Genomic DNA, 16,606 nt, shown 5'->3' on the forward strand with positions numbered 1-16,606 from the left:
ACTCTGTATTTCCATCTGATGTCAGTTTCCTTCCTGCTGAAGGGCTTCCTTTCACATGTCTTTCATCGTGGGTCCACTGGTGATGAATTATTTTAGTTCCTGTATGTACGATAAAGTATTTTTGCCCTTGCATTTAGAAATATATTCTCTGGGTGTAAAATTTCAGTTTGACAGATTTTTTTCTTGCCTGTACTTTAAGAAGTTGTTCCACTGTCTCCTTGCTGGCATTATTTTTCGTGAGAAATCTGCTTTTTTCTTATCTTTTGTATATAATGTTCTTTTTCTTTTGTCATTTGTTTGAGCAATTAGTTTCTCTTGTGCTTTGTGTAGTTTTCTTTCCTTTGGTGGGGGGACTTAGGATTTGTTGAGCTTCTTATATCTGTGAATTTAAAACACTTTTAGCTATTAATTCTTATATATTTTTTGTCTTCCATTTTCTTCTTTCCTTGGGGACTGATTACACATACATGTAATCTACTTAAAGTTGTCAGAGCTCACAGATTTAATTTAATAAAAGTTCCTTTTTCTCTTTATTTCATGTTAGGTAATTTCTACTGCACTGATTTTGAGGTCACTAATATTTTTCTACCATATCTAATCTGGCATTCCTTCCCATTTGCTATGGTTTTCGTTTCTACAGGTTCAGGTTGGGTGTTTTTATATATCGTCTTTGTCTCCACTTTAACTTTTTTGAAGATACAAAATACAGTTATAATAATTGTTTTAATGTCCTTGTTTTCTAATTCTAACATCTGTGTCAGTTTTTTAAAAAATTTTATTTATTTATTTATTTATTTTTTACAGAGACAGAGAGTAAGTCAGAGAGAGGGATAGACAGGGACAGACAGGAATGGAGAGAGATGAGAAGCATCAATCATTAGTTTTTCATTGCGCATTGCAACACCTTAGTTGTTCATTGATTGCCCTCTCATATGTGCCTTGACCGCGGGCCTTCAGCAGACCGAGTAACCCCTTGCTGGAGCCAGCGTCCTTGGGTTTAAGTTGGTGGGCTTTTGCTCAAACCAGATGAGCCTGCGCTCAAGCTGGTGACCTCGGGGTCTTGAACCTGGGTCCTCTGCATCCCAGTCCGATGCTCTATCCACTGCGCCACCGCCTGGTCAGGCTCGGTATCAGTTTTGAGTCAATTTTACTTGATTTATTTATCTTCTCATTGTGGGTCACATTTTCCTGTTTCTTTAAATTCCAGGGTTTTTTGTTTGTTTGTTTGTTTTGGATGCCAGATACCATCATTTTTACATTTTTGGGTGCTAGATATTTTTTTTATCCCTATAACTGTTCTTGAGCTCATGCCTGGGAAACTTAGTTCACTTACTCGGAAGCACCTGGATCCTTTTGAGTCTTGCTTTTAAGTCATTAGATGGACCAGAGCGGTGCTTGTTTTGGGCTACTCACCCCGCAGCCCTGCAGCAAGGTCCTCCCAGCCCCACTGAACTGCGAGCCGTGCCAGTCTGGCTGTGGGCATCGGCGGTGTTCTCGGTGCTGTAATCCTCCTCGGTGGTTATTCTCTGACCGTGGCTAGTTTCCTTGCGTGACTGTGCTGATAAGTGCTCAGCTGGATATTGGAAGGACCCTCTCTCCTCTTTGACGTGCTGTCTTGCGAACTCCAGCTGTCTGGTTTCTCTGAACACTCAGTCTTCTCCTCCTCGGCTGAGGGTCCGCTGGGCCTTGCCCGAGTCCTCCCTCCCGTCCCTGGCCTGGAGCCTCTCTCATACTTGGAGCGATCCTATTGCTTACCTTATCTGTTTTCTGTCATTAAGGCCTGCTGTCCTTTGTTGTCTCAGAGCCAGTGCTTTGCAAACTGTTGTTTCATATATTTTGTCCATTTTGTGGTTGTTTCAAATGGGGGGGACCCTCCCCCCATTTATTCCATGTTGGTTGGAAGTAGAAGAATTTAAAAATTATTGCTCTTAGTAAACCTCTGTGTTTTTCTGAGTCTTATTAATTTAGAATGTGGTGTGTTTTCCTAAGGGGAGGGCGCAGAGAGTGAAACTCAGTCAGTAGTGAATTGAAAGTATTTTAAAAAATGTTCTTCCTTTGATTTGAGATAAGGAGGGGAAGGGAGAGAGAAGCATCCACTTGCTGTTCTACTTCGTTGTTCTGTTTAGTTCCGCACTCATTGATTGCTTCTCATATGAGCCCTGACCAGGGATTGAACCTGCAGCCTTGGTGGAGCAGGACGATGCTCTATCCATTGAGCCACCCACCCAGGGCTGTGAATTGAAAGTATGTAATGGCTGTATCTCCACCTGCAGCCTCAGGAACCTGATTTGCCTGTCAGCTCTGAGTAAGTTGTCTTCCCTCCAAGCCAGGGACACTTCACCCTGAGTTATAGACACTGATACATAATGTTTGAATGGCAGTCTTTTAAAATGTAATGAGAAATGTAGCTGCCATGTGACCGACAGTCATGTTGTGTGGCCAGTGGAATCTTTTCATATGTATGGTAAGCTACACTTGTGACCAAATAGTAATCACATGATTTCTTGGTGTTGAATCCTTTTTAATTCAGGTTGTTATTATTTTTTTCTTGTTGTTGAGTTGTCTGCGTTTCTTATGCATGTTTGGCTATTACCCACTTATTGAATATATGGTTTGCAGTATCTCCTCCCATCCCATGGGGAGTCTCTTCACCCTGTTGATCGTTTCCTTTGCTGTGCAGGAGCATTTTAGTTTGATGTAATCTCTGTGTCTTACCTTTTTGGGGTCATATCCAGAAAATCATCATTCAGACCAGGGTCAGGAAACTTTTCCCTCTGTTTTCTTCTAATAGTTTTATAGTTTCAGTCCTCATGTTTAAGTGTTGAATTCGTTTGGAGTTGATTTTTATATATGGTGTGAGATATAGGGGTTTGGCTTTATTCCTCTGCATATGGATTTCAGGGTTTTTTCCAAACCATTTATTGAAGAGACTTTCTTTTTTCTGTTGGATATTTTTTATTATCTATTTATTTATTTTTGGAGAGAGAAAGAGAAAAGGAGAAAGAGAGGAGGAGAGAGCCATTGTATATTCTTGATCGCTTTGTGGAAGACTAACTGATTATAAATTCGTGGATTTATCTCTGGGCTCTCTCTTCTGCTCCACTGTTCTAGGTGTTAGTTCTTTGTGCCAGCACCGGGCAGCTTTGGGTCGCTTTGTAGTGTATTTTGAAATCAGGTAGTATGATGCCTTCAGCTTTGTTCTCTTTGCTCAATATTACTCTGGCTCTTTGGAGTCTTTTCCAGCTCTGTCAGAAATTTAGAATGTTTTTTTTTCTATTTCTGTGAAAAATACCAGTGGGATTTTGACAGGCATTTGAATCTGTAGAGCACTTTGGGTAGTATGGATGTTTTAATAGTAATAATTTGAGTAATCCATGAACACTGCATATCTTTCTATTTATTTGTGTTCTTCAAATCATTCCATCAGTATTTTGTGTTTTTCAATGTACATACCTTTTACCTCCTTGGTTAAATTTATTTATTTATTTATTTATTTATTTATTTTTTTTTTTTTCATTTTTCTGAAGCTGGAAACAGGGAGAGACAGTCAGACAGACTCCCGCATGCGCCCGACCGGGATCCACCCGGCATGCCCACCAGGGGCGACGCTCTGCCCACCAGGGGGCGATGCTCTGCCCATCCTGGGCGTCGCCATGTTGCGACCAGAGCCACTCTAGCGCCTGAGGCAGAGGCCACAGAGCCATCCCCAGTGCCCGGGCCATCTTTGCTCCAATGGAGCCTTGGCTGCGGGAGGGGAATAGAGAGACAGAGAGGAAAGCACGGCGGAGGGGTGGAGAAGCAAATGGGCGCTTCTCCTGTGTGCCCTGGCCGGGTATCAAACCCGGGTCCTCCGCACGCTAGGTCCTTGGTTAAATTTATATGAGACTTTTTGAACCACTGAGTAGCCAATATCGTCTGGTAAAAGATGGGGCAAAAACTACCAGAGTCTATTAAAAAAAAGTGAATGGAGATTAGTCAATCTTGATGTCTGCTTTGTTGTATAGAAATTTCTTAATTCTATTGGTATGAAAGTAACCAAGATGTTCTGTTCTTAGCAATACAATTGATCTCAGTTTTACGTTTGCAGGTAGATTGGACTCTAAATATCGGAGAGCAAGCCCTTGATATATGTATTAGGTCCTTCAGTCAGTCGGCATCCTCCGTTTTTGTTCTTGGTGAAAGGAACTTCTTCTGCCTGAAGGATAACGGACAAATTCAGTTCATGAAGAAACTGGACTGTAGCCCCAGCTGCTTTCTGCCGTACTGCTCAGGTGTGTACAAAGATCTTCTTTTATCTTTCCCACGTGTCAAAGCTGTGTTCTATACGTCGGAAAAAGGCAAACTCACACACACATATTTTACACATCTAGGAAAATAATTTTATACTGACCATGTAATGGAAATTTTAACTTTTAAAGTTTGAATAGAAGTTTGATATAAAGCACACTGTTGGGTCTGTCAGTCGTTTTACTTTGTACAAAATGATTTGTAGAATTGGCCTCAGGCATGGCATGCATTAATACTTTCCAAAATGTGGCTGTTCAAGGTGCTTCCAAGAGAACATCAGACTCTTTTTATAAGCCCTAATAGAATGACTTCTCTGTAGTGAACGCCCAGTAAATCATTAGCTTCAATGTGCTAAATAGTAATGAAATTCATACTTTCTAGATGAAATGCAAAAAAGTTGGCCACTATCTGGTTATAGTTACCAAGTCTATAATTTCTTTTTTTTTTGGTATTGGTAGTTTGAAAAATCATGTTTTATTACTTAAAATCTTTATGCATTAATCTCACGATATTATAATTAGTTTACATCATAAATCCCCTAGAAAGGATATACTCTACTGTTGCAAATGACTATTATCCTCATCCTCCTTGTCTGTCTTCAACCTACAGTTTCCGAAGGGACAGTGAATACTCTGGTTGGAAGCCATAATAGCACATTGTATGTTTATCAGGATGTGACACTGAAGTGGGCCACCCAGCTTCCCCACGTTCCCGTGGCAGTAAGAGTGGGCTCTTTCCAGTAAGTGATTAATCTGTTGTTGTTTTTTTAAAGAGAATCTTGGTCAAGGAATTCTCCAGAAGTTTTATGAAACAATGGCAAGTGAGTTTACTAAAAAAAAAAAAGAATATTACTAAAAAAGTGGTATTGTAGTATGAATGACAACAATGGAATGATTTAAGATAGAACTTTTATTGGAAAAGAAGGCTATAAAAATCCTTAATTAAATTATTACTTGGTATCGCTAGTGAGATGTCCTTTGTAATTTAAAGATTTCAAGGAAATGGTTTGCCTGATAGATTATTATTTTTTTTCAAATAGAAAAGGGTTTCTTCAAGCATTTTGGTGGGTTTCATTTAGAGATCACTTATTGTCAGACTGTGAGAATATTATACTTCAAAACTTGTTTCAGACCTTATGCCCAGCGGTGCAGAATTGCTAATATGTGTTTAAGACAGTTTAGATTTTAAATAGGGCCACTTTGCATTTAAAATGAAAGACAAAATTTGTATCTTAATGTAAAGTTCACAGAATTTATGAAAAATGAAAGAAAAGAGATATCTAAGTGTGTAACTTTTTTAGAATCTTCTTATAAAAGGCAAGATCTCAGGTTATATTTAGGAATCAAAATCTTGGTAAATGTATAGGAGCACACTTTCTACAGTGTTATGGGTTCCCAGATCTATTCAGTTCTGCGTATTATATCATTTTATTGAACATTTTAAAACCATAGGTAGATTTCCTCAGTGACATCCCCAGTATCTGATCAGTATGACCAATTTCCCCAAATTAAGAGGTACCCTATCCAGGTGTGCCATTTTTTTTATCTTTCTTTCTATTTTTTTATTTTTTGTATTTTTCTGAAGTTAGAAGCGTGGAGACAGAGAGACAGACTCCCACATGCGCCCGACCGGGATTCCCCCAGCAATTCCACTGGGAACGATGCTCTGCCCATCTGGGGCATTGCTCCGCTGCAACCAGAGCCATTCTAGCACCTGAGGCTGAGGCCATGGAACCATCCTCAGCACCTGGGCCAACTTTGCTCCAGTGGAGCCTTCGTTGCGGGAGGGGAAGAGAGAACTAGAAAGAAAGGAGAGGGGGAAGGGTGGAGAAGCAGATGGGCGCTTTTCCTGTGTGCCCTGGCTAGAAATTGAACCCCGGACTTCCATATGCCAGACTGATGCTCTACCACTGAGCAAACCTGCTAAGACTCTTTTTTTTTTTTTTTTTTTTTTTTTAACAGAGACAGAGAAAGAGTCAGAGAGAGGGACAGACAGGGACAGACAGGCAGGAATGGAGAGATGAGAAGCATCAATTATTAGTTTTTCATTGCACATTGCAACACCTCAGTTGTTCACTGATTGCTTTCTCATATGTGCCTTGACCGCGGGCCTTCAGCAGACCGAGTAACCCCTTGCTCGAGCCAGAGACCTTGGGTCAAAGCTGGTGAGCTTTTGCTCAAACCAGATGAGCCCGCGCTTAAGCTGGCGACCTCGGGGTCTTAAACCTGGGTCCTTGACATCCCATTCCGATGCTCTATCCACTGCGGCACCGCCTGGTCAGGCCATTTTTTATCTTTTATACAGTATTTTTACTGTACCTTTCTTTATGTTTAGATACACAAATAGGCCTGACCTGTGGTGGCGCAGTGGATAAAGCGTCGACCTGGAAATGCTGAGGTCGCCGGTTCGAAACCCTGGGCTTGTCTGGTCAAGGCACATATGGGAGTTGATGCTTCCAGCTCCTCCCCCCTGTCTCCCTCTCCTCTCTCTTGCTGTCTCTCTCTCTCTCCTCTCTAAAATGAATAAATAAAAAAAAAATAAAAGATACACAAATAGTTACGATTGTGTATAATTACCTACAGTATTCAGCACTGCAACACGCTGTACTGGTTTGTAGCCTAAGAACAATAGGCTCTGCCTTATAGCCTGGGTGTGTAGTAGGCTGTACCATCTAGGTTTGGGTAAGAGCACTCTATAATCTGCACACAATGATGACATTGCCTAAGGACTCAGAATGCATCTCCATCATTAAGTGACATATAACTGGATTTTTGTTGAAGCTCAATTTAGGGCATTCATATTTATTCTAATGATTAATCAGAAGCCTGAATATTGAAGAACTGGAAACTTATGAAAACACTGAATATTTTCAAAGGAGTTGCTGTTTCATGTTTTCGGGGAAGATACCATCATATAATTATAACTGCTATGCAGTTAACATAAATTATAGTTATTTTGTGTCTGAAGAAAAATTTGAAATTTTGAGATTGGCGTTTGCAGTGTCCCCGAAATGGTCTTTTAAGGTCAACCAAACACTCCTACTCACCAGACACCTCATGTCAGAGTTACTTAGAAGGATTTCGAACAGGAAAAGCGTCTTGCCAGCAGGGCAATGTCAAGTATGTCTCTTCTGGGAGAGCAGTCCTCGCAGCCGCACATACATCCGTCCAAGAGTTCTTCTCTTTGGCTCCCCGAGTGACAGCTCAGGTGCAGGGAGACAGATCCATGCTGGTGGGAACGGCTTGGAGCCTCCAGGCTCCTCAGGAGCCAGCATCCTAAATACTAAAATGTCACTGTGGTTTTCGCATGTTTGTGGGGTATGGGACAGTGAGGTCCAGAAAGACTTTATAGAGACCATTTAGTTGAAATACTTATATATTATTTACAAGGGGTAATGCCTATGTTAAGACTCACTGTACTCAGAAGCTCAAAGATACGGCTTCTCGGCAGATATTTATGATTAATTTGTAGTTTCTGGCCCAGATACAACGAACAAGTCAAAGGTCCAAAAGTAGCTGAGATTATTATGAGTAAAAAACCAAATTTCCTTACGCTGTGTATCAAGATACTTATATTCAAAAATAGCCTGTCACATCTAAACTTCGGTCCTTGTGAGGGAAGCCTCTATTTCTCATAGCCTTTTCAGTATTATAATTTTAAACAATTCAGTATAAATATGGCCATTTATGATTTCCACAGTTAATACATAACAATAACTCACTGGACAGTCTTTCTTATTTTTGTATCCTTTAACAGAAAAGTATATAGGATTAGACGGAAAGAATTTCATTGTCATTTTTTTTGAAAAAAGTTTAAAAGCAGTTATTACTGACTTAGCGGTAGACTACTTATATTTAGAAGTTATTATTTGAAATTAGAAACACCGAAATAATTTTGCTCCTGCTTTTAATTATCTTTAGGGTTAAACTTTTTTGGTAGAAGCTTCCTTGGCTGAAAGTGTTTATTTGTAAAGGAAATTGCTGCTATTTTAATATGTTTCTTCTTAGTGAATAAGAAATATTGGATTTGGACCAAGTTGATGCAATTATACTTAATAACAGCATTTTACTCAGAAACTAAGATGCTTTATTTCCTCCCACTCCCACCTACTTGGCAGTCCTAGCCCTCTCCACGTTGTTTATTATAAACCAGTTCTCCATCCGTCTATGTTTCCTTCTTTCCTTTTAGGGTAAACGGCATTCTTGATTAGTTAGAGTTCTTGTAGTTTTATTATTTGATTTTCATGGGTTAGACTATGGGAACGTGAAATCAGCATCCAGTTTGCAGAGTCAGAAGATGCCGAATGTGATAATGGCTCTTTAAAGTCTTAGCTCTTACTGTTTTCCATCTATATGGGAGCTTGGCCGAGTATCTTACCTCTGCTGTGGTCAGTTTCCGGAATGGCAAATAAAGATCACCATTTATCAGTAACGTATTCTCTCTGGAGATATGAACTATACCTAAGAGTGGAAATGTATTTGAGTGAACATTCAGAGTGATGGTAACCTTTCCAAACGTTAGCTGGCAGCCAGAGCCATTGTGCTTTACAATCATGTTGCAGCTCATTTTACAGCATAAACAGTTTGGTTTTGTACCTTGGTGTTTTTCTTTCTAGGCTATATCCACAGTGGTAACCTGTGTCAGTGTTTTACCTTTATACGTTGCAGCCTTCAGCGATACAGTCTCTTTGACCAGAATGTTTTCCCCGTTTCTTCTCTGGATTTTCAAATTTATTCTGTCTTCGAGTCTTAATTCAAGTCATATAAATAAGCCTTCCCTATCTACACTGGTATCTTCTGAATTTCTATAATATTTATATTATGTTAGTGACTGCTGTTTGATTTTCCTAACCTCCCAACTCGATCATACATTCCTTGAATGTAGGGCCCTTTTTCTACTTTTGCACATCACTGAGTAGTCAGAAAGCTGAACACATGGTGTATGCTCAGAAAATACATAAACGTCACTGTTGTTTGTGAGTAGTGCGGGGAAGGGTAGTTAGACCTTATAAAGAGCTTTAAGTTGAAGAGCTCTTTTTACATATGGAAATTGAGACTCAAGGAGGGGAGGATATTATTTCTTTGAAAACAAGTTGGTTAAGATAGTCTTTTAATTTTAAAGTGACTTTTTCTTTTTCTTTTTCTTTTTTTCCCCCCAGTTTAACCTGTGCTGTTAATTGTCATCTTCTCTGTGGGCTTTGTAGAAGGAGGCCTATATAGATATATATACTTTTTGCTATGTCCTAATTTTAAGGATTTCCTTTGAGGTTTAATACTCCACATCATAAAATTTGTAAATATTCCTGGAATTAGAAGAGAACATAAATTCTGTTTTCAGAGTTCTGCATTCTTTTTTTCTTTTTTTTAACAGTCCAGAGGTCTTTTTTTTTTTACACCCGTAATATCACGAATTCATAGGGAGTGGTTCCGGATTCCAGCAGCTGTGGCCCCTCCTGTGGGTTCTCATGGAGCTTCCCTAAGTTTCCTTTCTCTCTTTTTCTTCTTTTTCTGGTCATTTTCCTTCAGACGTTGTCAGGAAGCTACCTCGGCTCTTAAAGCACTTAATATATTCGGTATGCACATTAATTCTGTTGGCAAGAATTTTGACCTTAAATTGTTTGTTTACATAAACCAATGCTGATAACATCCGGGGTAACACTATAGACTCGTCTAGCTTTGCTGTGCTAACTAACGTTTGTGGGGCATTCCTTTTGTGGGACCTATTCCCTGGATGTCTACAACCTCACCCTTCTTGTGGATTGGAATGAATGTGGCCGAAGGAACAATAACGTGTTTTCTAAAAGGCTAGAGAACATATAGTGGGTGCCTCTCCTCGTTCTCTTGTGTTAGTTTTTTTGGTGAATTACTGGAAGTTGGAGGCTCCGGCCAAAAGGAAAGCAGAGCTTCTGCATTCTTACTGATCCTTTCCTCTTCTATTCATCGGCTGTGGCTCAGGAGTGGCATGTTAGTTTCTCATTACTATATTGTTCTGTCAACTTTTTTGTTGAATATCTAAGCATCTTTAGTTTATATATTCTAGTTCTCTGTGCTCAGCTTATGTTATGGTAGTTATTTTAGTTTTTTGGTGAGTTTTTAAAATTTACCAATATAAAATTACCTTTTCTGTGTTCTCATTTAACATTGTTTTGTTTTCTTAAAAAATTAAAAAAATTCTTTTCAATTTACAGTTGATGTACAATATTAAATTAGTTTCACGTCTGCAACCCAGCGATTAGACATCCACATAACTTACTATGAAGTGGTTGCTGGGATAACGCTAGCACCCATCTGACACCATACATAGTTGTTACAATATTACTGACTACATTCCCTGTGCTGGACTTTACATCGCCATGACTGTTACGTCACTACCAATTTGTGCTTCTTAATACCTTCACCTTTTCCATCCAGCCCCCAACCTCCCTCCCCTTTGGCAACTGTCAAAATGTCCCTGTGTATCTATATCTCTTATCTGTTCTGCTTCTTTTGTTTATTTTGCTTTTTAGATTCCACATATGTACAAGTGAAATTGTCTGCTGTTTGTCTTTCTCTGTCTGACTTGTTTCACTCAGCACAATACCCTCCAGGCCCACCCATGTTGCTGCAGGTGGCAGGATTTCATCCCGTTTTACGTCTGAGCCATAGTCCATTGTGTCTGCGCACCACTTCTCCTTTGTCCATTCGTCGATTGATGGACACTTTAATTAACCCATTTACAGTTGTTATAATCAACATATTTGATAATTTTTCATCTTGTATGATACTTTTTATACTATTTTCTTTGGTTTCCATCTCTTGTACATGAGTTCGGGTTTCTTCCTACTTAGATTCTCCCATGTATTGGATGGTATACACACACACACACACACACACACACACTTTAAATTATTATCAATGTTTTAATTTTTTTTGCCATAACCCTAAAATGAAATGAATCTTGCCATGATAGACAAAGCATTCAATGCATTTTTCTCCTTTTCTGCCTGTACTTCCTCCACCACCACTTACGCAGACCTGGTGTGTATAGGTGTGCTTGTTCTCACACATGCAACTCCCACACCCCCACACACGCTTCACTACTATTCATTTTTTTTCCTACTTTAATATAAGGTTTAGCTACAATTTATTGTTGAACTATTCTAATGCTTTTTTTTCAAGAATGTTTTAAAATTTGTATTCACTTTTTATCTAGATTTAAAGTAATTTTGGGTTTTTCCTGTATCAAAGATTGTGAATCTTTTTATATCACGAATTGCAGTTTTTAACTTATTTTGCTTCATCTTTCAATAGGCCGATTTAATGTTCCCAGGAATGGTCTAGGGGGGTATTATACTGTGTGGTAAAACTGTGTTTTCTTATTTCCCCCTCAAACTTTATTGATGTTGCTCCTTTATAGTTTTGAGAATAACTTTTGTGGAAAAGAATATCTTTGGGATTTTTGTAAAATGCATAGAACTGCACTATTTAAAACTCCAGCATTATTGACAGGTAAGAAAACAAACAAAAAAATAAAACTAACTACTCTTCCACCAAAGTAACACTCTTACCATGGAGAATTAACATTTGTTAGCACCTGGTAAATATCCCAGATATTGTTTTCTACACCTCTGTACATTCAGGCATAGAATAAAAGTTACAAAGCAGAACTATATACTCTTAAAATATAAATTTGTTTTATTATATTCTAACTGTAAAAGGAATAGATGAAATGGAAGGGATAAATGAATTTTGCATAGATGTTTATATGCACAACAATGTATTTTTGTTTCTAAAAGACCCTTTTAAGCAAGAAGGAAAAAAAGTAAAATGTTGATTAATTTTAAAGTAGCCTTTCAATTTTTGGTAATGCCCAATGACTCCCTTTAATAAAGGCACAGCAAGCAGTATACTGGGCTCCCTACTTCCTCTCTTCTTGCCTTGTTCTGCTATTGTTGGTATCTTACTAGGATTTATTTTGTCAGAGCTTAAAGGTTTGCATACAATTTAGTTATCACAGTTTTCACGGCCCTTTCAACCCATCCATATATCTGAAAGGACTCACCACCAATTCTTTTACTAGTCCCGAATTGTCTCGATTTACTTCGTGGCAGTTGTATTCAGTCATCTGGTAGTTTTTGAGGAAAGCCTTGTAAGTCTTACATTCTTGAGAACTGTTGATTGCTTTATAGACTTGAAGGTTATCTTAGCTTCCCTCAGAAATGTGTTCATTCCACTTGGTATTGATAGTTGCTGTGGAAAAGTCTGAGGCAGGCTTAATTTTCCTTTGTAAATGTCTCTTTGAGTGAATTGCCTTTTTGGTCTTGATGCTCATATCTGACTTACTTTGAAAACTCTTAAAAAACTGCAAATTCAATAGAATTATCTAACAATTGATTAATTCTGTATTAGTTTGGGACAAGGTGAGATTTGAAAGATTCAGGTTTTATTCATTTCAAGAAGATATTTTTTCATTATAGCTTTGAATTTTGGTACTGCCCAACTAGTTTGGTTTTCTTAGTTAATATTGGTATTATATATAAATATATTACCTCTACTTTGTCTTCCAATTCTAGCACCTGCTCATTAATTATTTGTACATATTTTTTTCTGTTCTGATTCATGTGATTTTTTTCCATGTCTGTCTACCACATTCTTCAGTTTGTCTTTAGTTAATTCTGTTTTTTTTTTCTTCTTGTTATTGTTCCTCATGTAGCTTTCATCCCTGTAACTTTAGTTTGAGCTTTCCAAACAAAGGAAAAGTGGCTTCTGTCATCTCACTGATGCAATTTTGTTTGCCTGATTTCTTCTTTTGTTTCCTTGAAGAGTTCTTGCTACGGATCTTTTCTGCCTTTGTTTATGTTCCTATGTCTACCTCATCTCTACCTCTTACTCTGTTTGCAATTTCTACACGTAGATCCTCTGTTAATTACTTTGCAGTTACTGCTCATATTCAAAATGGTCATAGCAATTTGCTCAAGAATTGTGTGGAAGGTGAGGGAGAGAGTAATGAACTCAGATCACCTGAGTCTTCTTACCACCTCCCTGGGTATATTTTCTCCTCTGTCCCGGGGTCTCATCTCCCTCAGTTTTCAGGGTCTGGGAGTTTGGTGAGTGTAACCGAGGTCCCCGTCTCCCCAGTCCCAGGCCCTTGGTGCTGAGAATCAGTGACTGCTGCCTGTCCTGGTATCTTCGTTGGGGAGGAAGCTAACTGATTAACAAATGCATCTTTTGCGTCCACTGCTGTTTTCTGAGGCTGTGTCTCCTGTACCCCACCTGTGCCCTTAGATCTCCTTGTGCCAGTTTGCGACCTGACTCTGTGTCGCGCGAGGTCTGAGGAAGCCTGTTGCAGCTCTCGGCATCCTATCTCACTGTGGTCCCGAATTTAAAACGTGTGGGAGGAAAACGTGCCCAGGGTTTGTTGATTATGATTATAGTCATTTCCTTGTTCAATTTCCCTTTTTCAGGCGGGAGCGGTGGTGGTTTTATTGTTGTACTTTCTGCTGTTTTGGTGACTTTTGAGGAGTTTTACTGTGACATATTTGACTGGAAGTCATTTCTTTATCAGCTGGTGTTTATTGTTGCTGGAGAGAGAATTATGGGCAACTTGAGTTTTGTTCTGTTGTAAGTAACTAGTTCCTAAGGTCTGGTTGCTTGTAGAATGTTTTTCATTTTCTATGTAAATGCCACATTTGTCACCATATTGTTTTCCTCGATATAGTTGGCAGTGTAGTGGATTTCATCTGCTTACGCCATTTGTTTGGCTGCTGAAGAAAGCTTCCTTATGTTAGATGTGTGATCATTCCTTCAGTGCTGTTTGATACAGTGCATCCTTCGGGGAAGCTGGGATCTTTTGGCTGGCTATTTATTTTCGGTTCCCCCGTATCTGTTATCTTTTTCTCATGATTTTCATTTCTTTGTCATTTTCTGGGCGAGTGCTCTGTATCACTGGTTTGAGCTTCCGCATCACTTGTTTTGCTCTTTTCCGTGTCTGCCAGTGGAGGTTTTATTTAGTCTCCTGAGGTGTGATCTTTCTACGGCCCACATGCCGCCCGCCTCCTGTATTAACCAGTGCGGTACATGGCTGACCACCCTTCCCATGATACATTTGTGCCAAGTACATCTTAACTTGCAACATTTTATAGTGTTTATTTTGGGACTCTTGTCTGTGAACTTATAATGTGCTACTATTAATTTCTGTTCTTTGCTTGGCCAGGTGTTTTACAGAATTTATTACCTCTGTACGGATACAGATAGAGTCGGAAGGGCTGAGGGCAGTGGTGGCCGTGAGAAGGGTGCAGATGGGAAGCGACAGAACTTGTTGCTTCCATCAGAGGTCAGATTTGAGTAGCCGGAAGCGATTGCCAAGTTTTATGGTTCATGTAGAGCCTGGGTTCTGCACCCGATTGGGGCGGAGTTAGACTTAGGCCAGAAGAAGGGAGCGGCCTCTGCCTTCCTCAGGTGGTCTCTGTAAAGTGAAGCTGGGGGTGCTGTGCGCTCAAGCGGTAGCTGTGGCTTTGCCTCCCTCGTAGTTAATCTGAGTCCCTTTTAGGTTCTAGGTGAACAAATCATGGGGTTGTTTCCCTCTCCTCCCCCCGTTTCCAGTGACTGTTGTACCTCTGTCTGGGTCTGTTTTCAGTTCTTGCATGGCTACTTTAGTTAGCTGTTGGAGAGACTGCATTGAGGGCTGTTGCCATATTGAATTGAATTTTTCAGAAGAGCCTTAAGATCATATTATTAAGATGAGAAAAAAAACTAGTTGAGATTTAGACTGGAATAGGACTGAATTTAGGGATTATTTTGGAGAAATTGGCTCCCCCCAGTTATAACTGCCTTTTAATTGGATACCCCCCTCATTATAACTATCTTTTAATTTATAAAAGTAATTTCTGTTCAAGGTAAAAATTGAGCAGAGTATAATAGGATTTTTTTTTCTGGAAAAAATATGTAAAGCATTAACCTTTTTAGAAGATATGGTCATTGAATGGTGGCTGGGCTCTTGATTTAACACAGAAAATATTAGTCTTTAGTGATGTGATATGTTCCACTGTCCTTCTTGCCTAGTTAATAGTTGGTCTTGTTTCGTCCAGTGCTCACTATAGTTACTGTATTTTTTGCTCCATAGGACGCACCTGACCATATGACACACCTAGGGTTTTAAGGAGGAAAATAAGGAAAAAATATTCTGAACCAAATGGTGTGTTAAAATATTTAAGAAAATACCATATTTTTCACTCCATAAGATGCACAGGCATTTTTCCCCTTCACTTTTTTGGAGAAAAAAAGTGTGTCTTGTGGAGCGAAAAATATGGTAAATTCTAGTTTAGTGAGAGAATTTGCATACCTTCACGAAATTTGACACAGTGCGTTTGACATTAGTATGATTATTTTCCTAACTTTCCCATCTTCCCATTATAATGTAGTATTTATATTCTTTTGGTGAGTTTTAGATATTGTGTTTTCGGTTGAAATAAAGCTTTGGCATTGTAATTAAATCAAGTTATATTTATATTTAGCTCATTTTTATGTGTTTAAGTTTACAGTTTCAGTGTTTTAATCATTATTCTTTTCCTGAGAAGTTCAGCTCCTGCCTCCATTTTTTGTTTTGTATTTTGCTTCTTCATTCTATTTGAGAAGTAAAAAAAAAAAAAAGTGTTTTTTTTCCGTATGAATAGTGATGAATCTGTTTTAAAGAAACCCACTGTGACTTAAATGGCATAAGAATGTAATTAGGATTTAAACAAGAAATGTTAAAGTGAGGTGAGAGAGCCCCTATTGGGAGTGGGGTCAAACACAGTATATTACAAGTTAATACAAGGAGTTGTGGGTGGGTGGAGAACAGAATCCGTCCCGTTTGGTCTTTTTCTTTCTGTCTTTCTTTCATTGTTAACTTAGTCGCTCAGTAACTGTCATTTGGATGAATTGTTTGTGTCAATTCTGTTGAAGCATTTTGGGGGTAAAGTGAGTTGTAGTAATTTAGATGGCCATCATTACTTGCACGCACGTTCCGGTCGTGCGAGGTCAAGGTCTTGAATGAGGCGACCTCTAGAGTTTATATTACTGAATTTGCTATCGACTGAGCAAGAATTGTGCTTGTAATATCCTTATAGCCATGTGACTAAGCCAGCTACATTTGGGAAGCTACTATTATACACTTCATTATTACTACTTTGGTAGCTTTATTCCCTTGAAAAAGACTTGTGGTAATGTTATAAATACATCAGGAAACCATATCTTTATTGTTATTTGTCAGTTGGAGTTACAACCCTCAGAAAAACTCTCTTTATGAAAGTTAGAAATCTTCTGCTCGGGCTCATGTTTTCGTTGTCATCTTATTTTTTTTA

At 38.9% G+C, this 16,606-nt stretch overlaps 1 protein-coding gene across 4 annotated transcripts in view; it reads left to right on the forward strand.

Annotated features, from left to right (window-relative positions):
• The window catches only part of BBS9 (Bardet-Biedl syndrome 9), a 388,196-nt gene that overhangs the window by 116,645 nt on the left and 254,945 nt on the right, over nucleotides 1-16,606 (forward strand). For all 4 annotated transcript variants that reach the window (XM_066239905.1, XM_066239906.1, XM_066239904.1 and 1 more), the window contains 2 exons: nucleotides 4,088-4,271; nucleotides 4,897-5,026. In XM_066239905.1, coding sequence (XP_066096002.1) covers nucleotides 4,088-4,271; nucleotides 4,897-5,026 — 314 coding nt within the window. The remainder of the gene's footprint in view (nucleotides 1-4,087; nucleotides 4,272-4,896; nucleotides 5,027-16,606) is intronic.

This window comes from Saccopteryx bilineata, chromosome 7 (genome assembly GCF_036850765.1).
Source record: "Saccopteryx bilineata isolate mSacBil1 chromosome 7, mSacBil1_pri_phased_curated, whole genome shotgun sequence".
NCBI classification, from domain to species: Eukaryota; Metazoa; Chordata; class Mammalia; order Chiroptera; family Emballonuridae; genus Saccopteryx; species Saccopteryx bilineata.